This window comes from Polistes dominula, unplaced genomic scaffold, assembly GCF_049000335.1.
Source record: "Polistes dominula isolate Pdom_NZ unplaced genomic scaffold, Pdom_raw_medaka contig_49, whole genome shotgun sequence".
Taxonomy (NCBI): Eukaryota; Metazoa; Arthropoda; class Insecta; order Hymenoptera; family Vespidae; genus Polistes; species Polistes dominula.
The window spans coordinates 1,271,314-1,287,207 of record NW_028300914.1 but is presented as its reverse complement, the minus strand read 5'-3'; the positions used below and the strand labels follow the sequence as shown (position 1 = coordinate 1,287,207).

General features: G+C 28.9%; 1 protein-coding gene across 1 annotated transcript in view; it reads right to left on the bottom strand.

Annotated features, from left to right (window-relative positions):
• Positions 1-15,894, bottom strand: part of LOC107066864 (membralin) — a 65,398-nt gene that overhangs the window by 34,903 nt on the left and 14,601 nt on the right. Inside the window, exon 10 of the mRNA XM_015321879.2 lies at positions 7,086-7,218. Within this exon, the coding sequence (XP_015177365.1) occupies positions 7,086-7,218 (133 nt within the window). The remainder of the gene's footprint in view (positions 1-7,085; positions 7,219-15,894) is intronic.

Here is a 15,894-nt window from a genome sequence, read left to right as displayed (position 1 = left end):
TGAAAGCAAAAATACTCTTTTCTTTTCATCGAGGGAAAATTTAAAATACCAACACACACATACATACATACATACATACACAACGATATAAAGCTGCAACATCTGTTCCTCCCTCCGCTTCATTACCCACAATTCACTGTTTGTTAACCAGGTCTCGATCGATCACTCGCACACCCTCTCCCACCCCCTTTCCAAACCCCCATTCCCCCTTCTTTCATCCCACTCTGTTTCTCTTTCTCTTTTCGTTTCTGTTTCACTCGTGTCTCTCTCTCTCTCTCTCTCTCTTCATCACATTTTGGACATGCGAATTTCAAATATATCGTTCGATTCATTTCGCAGATTGAAAATAAGTTCTTTTTTTTATTTCTATTTTTATTATTATTATTATTATTATTTTTAATCATTGACGAAGAAGACGATACCCCCAGTTAACGATACTCCCAACATTGTATAAATTTATTTTAATATGAACGAATTTAAACGTTTGTTTATTAAATATTTTTTTATTCGACGTAAGGAGTAAAAAAAAAGAAAAACAACAAAAATTCGGTAGCTTACTTCTAACATAAGCCACAAAAAAGAGAGAGAGAGAGAGAGAGAAAGCATCGTCAAAGCACTTCTCTAATTGTTTCCAATGATGCACTCACGTACACACGCATGCAGGTAGTACATTCAGGTATATGTATATATAGAAAAGATATACACACATGTATCCTATTTAAAGGTTGTATATACACACACGTGGATGTGTAGTATGTAGGTATGTATGTGTATAAAGTGTGGATAGCGACCCTTTTAAATCGTCGAACAAATGGATGAAACTCTTACCACGGTTGAGGTTTTAACCTGTCGAGCCTGTAGAAGCAATTGCTTGATTGCGTTTATCCTCGGCCGTTTCGAAGAAATAAAATCGTATCGCGTAGTATGTTCCTCGTACTTTCTATCTATCTCTATCTCTTTCTTTTACCTTCGTTTCTGTTTTTTTTCCCCTTTTTTTCTCTCTCTCTCTCTTGTTCATGGACCAACCAACCAACCACCACCAACACCAACACCAAACCCCCTTTAAAAGAGCCCCTTTTAACGTTCTCTCGTTGATTCTCGCGATACGGAATGAAGTAGAAACTTTAGCGTAAGACAAAATCAAAAAGAATAGTACACATAAAAAAAAAAAGAAAGAAAGAAAAAGAAAACAACACGTACCATGAACTTGAAATAAACTAGGATATTCATCGTATATTACAAAAAAAAAAAACTACTACTACTACTACTACTACTACAAAAACCCTGAGTACATGAGGACTGCATAAAAAAAAAAAAAAAACAAAACAAGGTTTTAATTAAATAAATAAATAAATAAAGAAATGAAAATCAATTTATGGAATGAACTAAACTAGGATGGATGGAGTCGTTAACGAAAAGTTAAATTCACGTAAGCGTGTAAACTCTTGTATAGGATGCAAAGAATAAAAGAAAGAGAAAGAGAGAGAGAGAAAGACATAATTAAACGTAAACATTGCACACCGGATGCATCCGTTCCATGAAAATGTCACGGTTCGTTCGTTCGTTCATTCATTCGTTCATTCGTTCATTCGTTTTCATTCGTTTTCATTCGTTTTCATTCGTTCGTTCTCATTTGTATGAGAAACCGAGATTTTCAAAGTTGTTTTGAGAATGCGTACGAATTGATAGAAAAATTGAGAACGAATTGTAAATATTACAGTACGACTCCTCTATCAACGTGACAAACACTAACACACATATACATATGCATATGTATATATATATATTTTTCTTTCTTTTTCTCTCTTTCTTTCTGTCCATACTAATCGCAACAGAGAAATTTGACACTTTGGATTGAATGATTGACACACACGATTTTGTTATCGTTTTAATTTCGTTGAAACATACGCCCCCCACATCCTCCTCCTCTTCCCCTCCCTCCCTCCACCGTTATAATAAAGATTAAACTTCTCTAATATGTTAATGAGAAAAAAAGTAATATTTTTTTAAAAATGTACAATTTGAAAATGTGTGATACTACAAGGGAGAGATTAACCCTTTCGGTACGGCAGTCCATTCCGTGGGAGTAGCGTTTAAGATTAAATTTCAGTGGTTATGAAAAACCAGTTAAATGGTAAAAACATTGATTGCATAAAAAAGTTGACAGAAGACTAAACTGAATCCTCATCGATATAGTGATATTGAAAATGGGTTTGTTTCGGTGATTTATAGTAGGTAAATATGGGGAATATACATACATCGTATGGACAATGATCTTTCTTATTCGAACGATCTATCTTTCAAAAGGATTGTTACAAGTTAGAAAACGAAGAAGAAAAAAATCTAATAGAAAAAAGAGAAAAGGAAAAGAAAAGAAAAGAAAAAAAGGAAGGAAGGAAGGAAGGAAGGAAGGAAGGAAAGAGTATGGTTAACATGAAAACTTCCTATTGCCGGTTATCCTATAAGAGAAACATGAAAACACGTAAGTTTAGGTCGAATACTTGTATCAGTATAACATATAGAACGATCATCGAACTTTCAGTAGAAAGTACCGCGAGTTTCCCTTCGAGCGATATCCATTCTATCGCATAGCAAGTATCTTTTTTCCAATGTATATGTATATGTGTCTGTATGTATATATATATCTGTGCGTGTGTATGTGCAAAAGCAAAGAGAACCGAATGGTTATCCTTGAAAGTACCATCTAGGTTTTTACTTTTCAGATTGTCGATCCGTACTGATACGTGAACGCGTAGATATAACCTAAAGGGTGGAGTTCAAATCGAATTTCAAAAAAAAAGAAAAAAGAAAAAAAGAAATGTACTGTATATTTTTTTTTTTTTTTTTTTTTTTTATTATTCAAACCCTTTACGATCTTATGAATGTAATGAATGTAAATGAAATAAAAATAAAAATGAATGTGTTAAATGAAAATAATGTAGTATTATTTAATAATCGTGAAATCGTATGAAAATATACTTATACAAAATAATAATAATAATTATTATTATTATTATTATTATTATTATTATTATTATTATTATATATTTAATATTAAATATAAATTATATTCAATATTAATATATTTAATATATTAAATATTAATTGAATTATATTTAATATAAAACATTTACAAATTTTTTATGTATGTATGTGTGTGTGTGTGTAAATCCGTGCGTTTGTAATTTTCTAAAAAAAAAAAAAAAAAAACTCTTAACCATCACATCGTACTATCCAGATGAAATTTTGCATAATTTGTCTGAAGTATGATGAGAGGATGATAAAGTTTGAAACTACTTAACACACACTCATACACACACGTTCCCACATATATAAATTATTTAAAATTTCATTTAGTACGAAGAAAAATATTCTATAGTATAAATTATTTTTATTATTACTAATAACAAATCAAATAATTTATTTCAATCACTAACGTAAATCAAAGCAATCATTTTCAATGATTTCGAGAACTATCATTCCCGTTAATCTCTTCGTTATTCGTTTTGATCATGAACGGATTTAGATTATAAGGGAGAACAGAAGGATCGTAGTAGGGTGGGCGAGTTGTAAGAGAAGTACAGAGAGACAGAAAGAGAAAGAGAAAGAGAGAGAGAGAGAGAGAGAGAGAGAGAGAATAGGAATACGGAGTTATCGACTAAACCGCATGTAAACGGAAGTCGGTCTTCTAATTAAAACCGGATGACCCATGGAAACAGCCGGTCTCGTGGTATTCAACTGTGGTCTCCAACCTACTACCCCCAACCACCTACCTACCTACCTACCTACCAAGCCCCCCTCTAACCCCCTGTCTCTCTCTTTCTTTCTCTATCTCTCTTCTCGGTTGAACCCAGAAACAGACACTAACCCTCCCCCTCACCCTCACTCTCTCACCACCACCACCACCACCCCCACCTCACTTCTACCGATAGTAGTCGTTCGCAAGAAAGCAAGATTATCACAGGCCGTGTGTGAATTAACTTATCGATAATACCAAATGCCTTTGTAATTTTCGACCCATTCCTAATCGACGTGTTCGTTTTAAACTACGTTATACTAACGTTTAACTACGACTTCGTTAATTATTTTCTAAAAAAGAAAAAAAGAAAAAAGAGGAACACGCTTGACTATGGAACTCTTTAAAAAAAAAAACAACAGAAAAAAATTAACTCAGAACTTTTATATATCAAATTTTCTACGAAGGTGAAATTAATCGAATATCATTCGATTAAAGAAAGTATCTGTAAAGGATTTTTTTTTTTTTTATTTCTGTTTTTAATTTTTTCTTTTTTAAACCACAATTTATTTCAACTTGATTATTTCCGATGGGTGTTAATTAATTAAAAACGATACGTTTAATAAATTGATCAAATATTATACTGTATTCATATTTATTATCCTTTTACTGTATTTTATATATATATATATATATATATATATATATATATAGATAAAAGGATATTTTTTTTATATTATTAAAACTAATTTTTGTTCAAGGGGAAAAATAAAAATTAATATTCCAATACTATGAAATTAATTTTATAATTATATGTGACAAATGTTTTACAAAATTACACAAAAACTTTTGTATCTATAAATTGCGAATATTTCAAATAATTTTGCGATCTAAAATATAAATATTTTTTTTAATAGGAAAAAAATGTAATTATTTGAATTTTATCCTAATAAATATTTAATTATAAAATTACAAAATTAATAAAACAAAAATTTGTGTACAATCTAAATTTTGATCTAAAATAAATATATCTAATAAAAATAAGAAAAAAAATGATGATTAAAAAACAAAACAAAAATATAATTGTGCCCATAATTATGAAAGTGATGATCTAAGTCAAAATTAAAAAAAAAAAAGAAAAAAAAATGAGTTTATCAGTTTAACAATTAATGAAATAATTACATTAAATAAATTCAATGTAATTTTCACAGATATATTGTCAAAAATGAATTGTCACATAATATTTGTTATTTCAATAATATACAGAATTTATTAAATGTTTCAATCTTTTTCTAATCCTTCTAAATATCTCGAAACAAAAGATCCATAACATAAACCATTTTCATAATTATAAACACATATATACATGTATACATTTTAAAATGAATTTGAAATAAAAAAAAATATTTAAAAAAAATAAAAAATAGAAAAAAAATTTGTTATAATTGAATGAAATATTTGTTATAATTGAATGAAAATCAAATGACGTTAATTAACATTAAATAGAGAAACATCAACGATACGGGGTGAATGTTGTTTAATCGTCTTCTAACGTCTCTAATGTATCGTACAAATTGTAACGTTTTGTTCAAACACATAGCTACAATTGAGATAGGGAAATAGCTATGAGAAACAAGAGGGATATACTTTGAATATCTCGATTCACAGTTGGTACGTGGCTGTAGGGTATGTATATCTAAAATACATCGAGCGTGTAAAGTCCGAAACTGTCCCCCACTCCACCAATCTCCTATCACCGAAATGCTAACTTATCAGAACAACAATCTTTTCAATGCAAATCATTCAATCTTTTTTTTTTTTTAACGCAGAATATAAAAAAAAAGAAATCGTATAGTGTAAAAAAAAAAAAGAAAAATATAAAATTCCATTAAAAAAAAAAAAAAAAGTGCAACTGCATTTAGCGGGTGCATCGATGCATTTTCAAAAAAAGGAAGGGAGGGCATTGAAAGTTGACATTTGTTGTGTCATATGACTTTTTTTTTGATGATTTTTTTTCTATTGTTATTTCAAAAAAAAAAAAAAAAACAGTTATTACCAGCCTAAGTTTCAAGAATCATCCTGTATATAAGTTGAGTTACTTTAATTACAAAAGGTAACACAAATTATTATCATAATTAAGTTACCTAACATAGAAAATACGAAAAATGGTAACAAATTATTACCATAATTAATTTACCAAAAATACAAAATACAAAATACAAAAAAGTTAACTAATTATTACCATAATTAAATTACCTAAAATACAAAATACAAAATACAAAAAAGGTAATCAATTATTACCATAATTAAATTACATAAAATACAAAATACAAAACACAAAAAAGGTAACCAATTATTACCATAATTAAATTACATAAAATACAAAATACAAAATACAAAATACAAAACACAAAAAAGGTAACAAATTATTACCATAATTAATTTACCAAAAATACAAAATACAAAAAAAAGGTAATTTAATTATTACCATAATTAATTTATCTAAAATACAAAATACAAAAAAGGTTACAAATTATTACCATATAATTAAATTACCAAAAATACAAAATACAAAAAAAAAGTTAACAAATTATTATCATAATTAAATTTACCTAAAATACAAAAATACAAAAGAAAGAGAAAAAAAAAGAAAGCATATATATTTATAAAATACATTTTAAAAAAAATAAAATAAATAAAGAAAGAAATTAATAAATGATCCTACACAAAAGAATGTTCTAATAAGAGTCTCTTATCTTATCACAAGACAAATCAAGAAACAAGTTTTAACAAAGAAGCCCAGAATAATAATACTAATAATAATAATAATAATAATAATAATAAGGACACTTTGATCATTTTGGTTTTAGTATCTTACGTTGAAGAGACGAAGAATATATTATACCAGAGAGAAAAAGGATGAATAACAAGGTAACCAAGTCTACAAACGCTCCATCGGCTTTTCGAAGAACAGTTTAATCCTTTTTAATTAAATGCTCCTTCGATCATCCTACATCCTAACCCTCCCATGTACTACTACTACCACTACTATTACTATTACTACTACTAATACGTATTACTAATTTTCTCTTCTTTATCCCATGTTTTTTCAGATCCTCTTTATATCTTTTTTCTTATCGTTAGAAAACTTTCTTTTACAAGACCAACCGACCATTTTCTTTCTTTAAAACCTTCCTAAGATTCACGTTAAAACGTAACACACCCCTTGGTTAAAACTTAAATATATAAACGTCGTAAGTATTTTTACGAGTATATATATATATATATACATATACATATATAAATACGTATGTGTATGTTTATTTGATTTGATTATTATTTGTCTTACCTTAACCAATGTCTTTTCGTTACAGGTGTGTGGCAACATATGGCATCGTACTGATCGGCGATCCAAACTATCAATATGATGTAAAATGCAGTTGTGGTATCATTAAAGAACTCCGACATGATTGCTTCCATACCTGTAATAAAAACAATAAGTACTACCCTGTAATAAATAAATAAATAAATATATATATATATATATATATTAAAAATAAAATATATTATTACATTCATTAATTTTATATTAATATTTATATTTATATTAATTTTAATATTTTATATATTAATTTATTAAAATAAATATATAAAGTATATATATTATATTATATTAGAAATAAAAAATATATTATTACATTTATTAATTATAAAATAAATTATATATATATTATAATATAATTCATTAGAAAATATATAAATAACAATTATAAAATATATTAGAGAGAAATAAAAATAATTTCTAAAAAAAAAGAAAAGTATATTTTTTTTTTGAAAATAAAAGTCTAAATAAAATTATTTTATCTTTTTAAATTATTTTTCTAGAAAATTATTTGTAAAAAAGTAAAAGAAATAAAAGTTGAATAAAATTCATATGATATTTTTCAAATTTACGTTTTGATTGTATATCTCTCATAGGAAGGTACAAGAAGAAGAAAAAGAATAAATCGATGAAAAAAAAAAGAAGAAGAAGAAGGTTCTTTTTTTTTTCGTATACGAAAACAATGAGAAAAAAGTAGGAATGATAGTGACTAATGATCCTATGCTGTTAAGTTTATAAGACTCGATGTTACCTACCCTCTTCTTAACCATTTACTATCTTTCTCTTTCTTTCTTTCTTTCTTTCTTTCTTTCTTTCTTTCTTTCTTTCTTTCTATCTTTCTTTCACTAAACAAGGATAGACTTTCTAAATGTGACTTTCCTTTGTAATCAGAAAACTCACAACGTCGCTCGGTTTCTTCACGATCGTTCGTTTCTTTTCAAAACGTTGAATAAAATTAATCTTATTAATGACACGTGTGTGTGTGTGTGTGTGTATGTTTGTATTATTATACATAACTTGAACATTACACGAGTACACTTAAAAAAAAAAAATAGAAAAAAAAAAAACAAAAAAAAAATGGAAAATCCAATAAACAATACTTTCGTGGAATCAAAAGTTTAAATAGTAAAGTACAACCTTAATCATGACAAACTCGAAACAATTCGTATACGAAGCGTATAATCGATATTCTCCCTCTCTCTCTCTCTCTCTCTTTCTCTCTCTCATTCTAGCAACACCGGTTACCATCGAAGATTCGTTCGAGCGCAAGCTGTACTGCTATTAATCGAATAGTTTCCACGCAATTAAAAGTCCGACAGATGGGTACCACGTGATTCGTTGAACGTTTTCCACGATAAAATATTATACCTGAGCTTATATACCCCCCCCCCCACACACACACACCCCACCCCCTGCCCCGCCCCCTCCAACAACCCCGCGCACACCCCCTCACCACGCCTCATCTCACCTTCACAGCCCCCGTTTATGTGCGTTAAAACGAGACGATGCATGACTCCAATGGTGATGGTGTTGGTGTTGGTGATATGGTGGTAGGTGGATGGGTGGTGATGGTGGTGGTCGTCGCATAGCGAATACACTCGTTTTTACGTCCGTGCGAAAACGCACCACATTGAGCCTCTCTCTTAAATCTCAACGTAGTTACACGGAGTCGATTACGATTCGATTGCAATTTAAATTATGAGATAACTGACTCGATTACAGTTTATCTCTATTTCTATTTCTATCTTTCTATCTATCTATCTATCTATTTCTATCTCTCTATCTCTCTCTGTATATATTTTATTATATTGTATTAATTTTTTTGTAATAATATTTAACAAAATAATGAAATTTAAAATAACAATTTAAAATATATATATATATATAAGAGCACATGTAGAAATTGCAATAATATTTCGAGATTGGAACTAAAAATGTCTCACCGTGCATTACGATCTATCAAAAAGATTGGACACTTTGAACCTTTGCTTTTACCACACTTGGTCCAAAGAACCCAAAAGACCTTTTTTACAACTTAACGTCATTTTTCTCAATTGTTCAACTTGAGTAATTTTTGAAAAAATATTTACATTTAATTTAAAACTATAAAACCAATATAATCTTTTTAAGTAAGTATTAAAGAAGTCTCAAAAAAAAAAAAAATGTTGAAGTAAATCTATGCAATAGTTTGTTTTTTTTTATAACAATTTTTCCATTTTTTTCCGGGTCCAAAAGACCCGGGTGTGGTAAGCGTGTTTTACTCAAGGAAGGGTGGTAAGTAAAGGTTAATCCCCACCGTGCCTTAAAGAGTTAAACGAAAAAAAAAGGGCCCTTTTTTAAGTTAAATAAAAACAACAGGTAAAACACTTACTTAGAAAAAATGCAAAATAAGAGAATTATAAGAAAAAAGAAAAAAAGAAAAAAAGAAAAAAAGTATCGTAACATTATACGTCTAATATAATAATGATTGTGTATGAGTGTAACTATATCTAATGGCGTGTTTCCTAATGCATTGTAACGATATGGAAAGCCACGGGGGAGCACACGGAAATAATAAAAGGAGTACCGCCATGGTAGGGCGTGTCGTCGGCAGGTCACGAGAGTGTAAAACGAGTACGTTGAAAAATACCCCAACTTCCCCCCAACTTCCCCACCCCACCCCCCAACTTTCCCCACTTTCCAACCCCCAAGCCTCGTCTGAAATGTGATTAATAACGCTCCTGTATAAGTTGACATGGTTGCAAGTAACATTGACTTCTTAATTCTATCCTGTCACAGTAAAAAAAAAATATATATATATATCAAATTACCGATAAGTATAAACAACTCTTTTGCGATTAAACAAAACGATATGTAAATATAACTGTTAAAACAATTTATAGAAAAATAAAAACACGATTATGCATTATTACTATTATTATTATTGTTATTATTATTTTATTTCTTACTTGACGATCATTTTCTTTAAACGTTATTATTTTTATTTCAAATTAAAATTATATTGAAATTTTGTTCATTTATCAATAATAAATCTTAATATTCGAATATACAGTTTGTATAATAACGATAATTATATTTTAAAATAATTCTAAATAATGTCAATTTAAACGTAACATTCTCAATTTTTATATGTTATATTAATAAAAATATTAATATGTATAAACTTTAATAATTTAATTTAAATTATTTCTATTATTTTTAATTTAATTTTAATTATATTTCATTTTACTCTTTAATATTATTATAATATTACTATTATATTAATAGTAATATTAATATGTCATTAATAATAATATTGATATATATATTATATTAAATAACTAATATAGTATACTAATAACTATTATATTTATACTAAATAAATAAATTGAATAAAAATTAAAAACTAATACATACTAATATTTACATAAATATATATTAATATTAATAATTATATAATTTTTGTATAATTGTTCACGTGTAGTTAAAGGTATTTCGTATACAAAGAGAAACAACGACAGTTGTAACACCAATGGCATTAGAATTCTTAGAGATCCCTGTTTTCTTCGTGTTTTGTGTCACCTTCTGTCTCGGGATCAAGAAACTAATTATCCGACGTTTCGCCCTTAGTCTCCGGCTCATTTATCCTCCTCTTTCCGACTACCTTTATCCACTAGGCACACCGTCATTCTTACCAACCCCCTTCTCCCACCCCTACAATACCACGTATAATATACTCTTGGTGTATTCTTTTTCTTTCCTCTCTCTCTCTCTCTCTCTCTCTCTCTCTTATTTTTCTTTTCTTTTTTCGTTTGCTTTGTTTCCCTTGTAATATTTTGTAGGAAAAAGAAAAAAAAAACTGAATCTTCTCGAAAAAGGTTTTTTTTTTTTTTTTTTTCTTTGAAACGAATTATTATTTTATTAATTTGTTTTATTAATTTGAGATAACACAGCATAAATATATAATAATAATATTAATATATATATATTTTATATTTTTTATATTTGAAATTTATTAATATTTCTAAATTTGTGTATTCTAAATTTTAATTAAAATTAAAATTAAAATTTAGAATAAACAAATTGAAAAATATTAATAAATTTGAAATATACAAAATATTAATAATTGAAAAATATACAAAATTTACAAAATTGTTCTCTCATCTCACGATAAAATTATACTAACACTAATATATATATATATATATATATACAAATATAAATAAAACTACATAATATTAAATAACAATTAAACTTTTTACAATATATTATTAAACAAAATGAAATAATATTGATATTAATATTATTCTTAAGTAAACGCAAATCATATATATGAAATGTTGTTAATATTTTTTTTAAATGAGATTGTTGTTACTCGATTATATCAAGAATCTTCATTTGAGATTCGATTAAAAATGGTGACATTGCCTAGACATGAATCAGTTCTTTCTATATCGAGTGTCCCTCATGCCGAAAGGGCTTCTTACGTCGGATAATGTCCGGATAATGCACTCATTTAAATGCATGCTAGCCGAGCATTACTTCACGTTGGTAAGCCAAGGGCTCCAAGAGAAAAACTAAGAGAGAGAGAGAGAGAGAGAGAGAGAGAGAGAGTAGAACCAAGTGTATTAGGTCTGATCGTAATAATGGTACCCTTTTTTCCCTAGAAACTCTACTTTTCCTTCATATAAAGACGGTTCCATTTGGAAATTTGCTGACAACGAAATACCATAAGAGAGAAAACAAAAAAAACAAAAAAAATATCTTCTCGATTTCGATTTGAACAAACCAACCCAGAAATCCCTAAACACTCAACGTCACTTAGTCCATTTCAAATACAATATAAATGAACTTTTACGATCGATTTTAATATTGTAAATGCAAAAGTATATTGGATATTATGTAACAAATGCAAGGAAGGAAGTGTGTAACGTGGTTTGTCTGAAGGAACGAAGGCTAATAATGTGGTTTAATCAATGGTCGAGTTATGCTACCGACATTGACTACACCCCAACCACTAACAATTTCGCACAGACCTCGAAAATCAGCGCGATCTAATGGACATAATATTTCTCGTTGACCGGCCACAATGTCCTTTGAGTATCGTTCAAAGCTTGTGACCATTACAGAATATGTATGCTAATATATTATTAAATATATAATAGAGTTGTGTGTGTGTGTGTGTCTATGATATTCTAAAAAAAAAAAAGAAAATATACTAAAATGTAAATGATTAAAAAATATTACACGAGTATTATATATTAAATATGGTTTCGAAATAAGTTAGTTTTGTTAAATAATTATTTTATTATTATAATGTTAATATTTTTATATTTTATGTTACTTCACTAAAAAAAAAAGATATACCTAGGTTTATTCTATTATATATTATTTTTATATACTATACATTTATATATTTTTACTATATATACTTATACATTATTTTCATCTTCTTAATGTTGATAGATTACGTGTCACGTTGTTTGTCCGCAATGAACTCCTAAACTACTGAACCAATTTTAATCAAATTTTACATACTGTGTGCAGTTTCATTCAACTTGAAAGATAGGATAGTTTATAATCTCAATTTACAATCGCAATATTATTTTAACTTAAAGACGTGTGTATGGGACTGATTGTGAGCCACAGCAACGCGTGGGCTGGGCACCCCTATAACTGTGAAGTTTGTGAGTGATCAAATATTGTGAAATGGAATAAACATATCAAGTATAACAACGATATTTATTATTTATGAGAGAGAGAGAGAGAGAGAAAGAGTGAGTGAGAGTGAGTAGCATAATTCTCTTCACATACGTGGCCATTACGTACCATCAGAAACACCATCGACACTTTGTTGACAGAGATACACACCTCACATTTGTACCATGTACCTCTCTACAAATTTCTACGACTGCACAACTACGACGACCAATGACCACCACTGGAAATTTCATCAAACATTTCCACCGGAAACAACGATCCCAACAGCTGTACGTTTGACAAGCAGCCTGTTTTCCTACGTTTCAAGCTAGCGGTCAACTCTTCGTGTGTGTGTATGTGTGTGTGTGATGGTGGCCTCTATTATATACGTGTGAATAACGGTTTTGAAAGTTATTTTCCACGTGTGTAGGTACCATTTCTCGAATTACTCGAAATACTCTTCAAACAATATAGATTCTAACAATGAATATATTATTTTATATCATATCATCCAATTCTTCTTTTTTTTTTCTGTTTTTCTGGTTTTTTTTTTTTTTTTTTTTTCAATAACAATTCTTCCCCAGAGATTTATACAAAAATCTGATACAAGTTATTATTATTGTAATTTGGTTGTTTGTTTTTTTTTTTTAATAATAAATCTTTTGTTACGATTTTTCCTAGTCATATTTATTTAATTTGATTTCGAAACAGGGAAGAGAAAAAAAAAGAAATAAAAAAATATATATATATGTACGAGAACGTTGTTTAAATAATAAAAAAAAAAAAAAAAAGAAAAAAAGCTTTGGAAATATCAGAAAGTTACATTTGTTCCACACGTATATATCAGATTCATACACACACACACGAGTAATGTAAACTTTGTGTTTTCTTATGTGTTTAATATTATATATTGAATGATAACGAAAAATCAAAGAAGAAGAAGAAGAAGAAGAATAAGAGGAAATTCGAAGGAATAAGTAACTGGAAAGAAAAAACATGACAAAACAGAGAATCATCCCCCAGTTTGTTAAAATGGATGAAAGAGAAAACAATATAAAGAATGTGACACGACATGTGTTGGGGACTAGTACTCTTGAGAATGCGTTTTACAGCATGTTGGTTGGTCGATCATGCGTTACTAACACGCTTTCCTGCCGGTTACTCTCACCGTTCTTTTGACATTCCATTATGCAAAATCGTTGTTCCCGAGCGGAAGTAAATGCTGAATGACGCGTGGACGATTTCACACAGGGATGTTAAGATCGTTTCGTTGCTAACGCATTCATTTCGGGCCGTCGATTAAATCACGATATGTAAACTACCATGATAAATAATACTCATATATTTGTTTAACAATATTTAGAAATAAAACAATTCTATATAATTATCATTATAATATATATATATATATATATATATATATATTTGCAATTACTTAGTTGCCAACCCAATATTAATTATTATATTATAATTATATTTATAAACTATAATATATTATATATTATATTATGTATATAATAATTTATTGTATATTTATTTTAATAAATAATATTTATTTATTTTCAAACCCGTAAACACGAATATATTTTATTTAAAACTAAACAATATTATAACGATATATTTTTTTATATTTTTTTTCCTTTTTTTGCAAAAATTATTTGATTCAATCAACGAACATCCATCAGTTTTGTACAATTCAAAATTTGATAGTAATATGAAAAATCAATTTCGTTCACTATCAAAATCAGACGAGTTTCAAGTCGACAGAAAAATCTCTCTTCCTCTGTATAGACTTTAGAAAAATAAGAAAATAAAATAAATAAATAAATAAATAAATAAAAAAAAAATAAAAGTGCAATATGTATTTTTGTACGAATGCATTCGGATGTTCTATAAAACTCGTTACCACGCGTTCCAAGTAAAACGAGAGAGTAAGGTAGTATGCAGTAAAAAAGGGTAAAGGGAGGAAAATAAGAGAGGAAAGGGAAAGGTAAAGGTAAAGGTTTGGTTGTAGAGGGTCGAAGAAGGAAATCGTGAGGATTTTCTAAGAAGAAACTCGAAGAAGGATGACGGATGGAGGGCAGGAAGCGACACAGGAACCGGAACCCATTACTTCAGATAACAACTTCCCTGAGGCTTCCTTTCCTTTCCTTTCCTTTCCTTTCCTTTCCTTTCCTTTCCTTTCCTTTCCTTTCCTTTCCTTCTACAAGTCTACCCTCTAAACCCAATATACGTTTGCACGTATATTTCCACATATATATACACACACACATACATATACATATAGAAATGGAAAGAGGGAGAGAGAGAGAGAGATAGTAGCAAGCAGAGGGTTACACTCAGCAAAGCGAATCCGGAAATTTAACGCTCCTCTTGCCATTTTGCTGGCTCTCGTGCAACTGGTGGCCTCACGATACCGTCGGACCATCCAAACGCGAGTACACAATTTTAGGATAAGCCAGTGAAAAGCTCTGACAAACGTATATATATATAACGACCTATTAGTGTATAAAATATATATACTTATGTGTGGTGTGTATATTTGTCTATTTATCGAACAATTGTTAGTATTCTACAATAATTGAGATTAAACTTGATACAAATTGATTAAAACACGAAGAATATTATAAAACACCGTAAAAAAAGGATTACTGTATAAACCTATATTATAACTGTAAATTATCTCTAAGATACTTTGTATATATTCCTCATGTGTCATGAACATAATTGTCAAATGAATGATTTATAAGTGTTAAACGTTGATTTATTTGAAAGATCAACAACAACTACACCCATAATTGTGTGTTCATCTTGATAAATGTTAAATTATCGAATATTTTGAATGAATGAATCGTTAACAGATAAGAGAGAGAAGGAACAGGTTGTGATCCTTTAACAGGAATGTTGAAATTAATGGAAATGGGCATCGAAACGATGAATAGGAACGAAGATAACGTGAGGACTCCTATGCCAGTACAAAACACCACCACCACCACTACCAACAGTAGCAGCAGCAACCCTGTGTGACGACCTCATCCTAAATGGACTTCGAGCGGGTTGCCCAACTGTTGCGCCTTCATCAGAAATTTATGCAGAA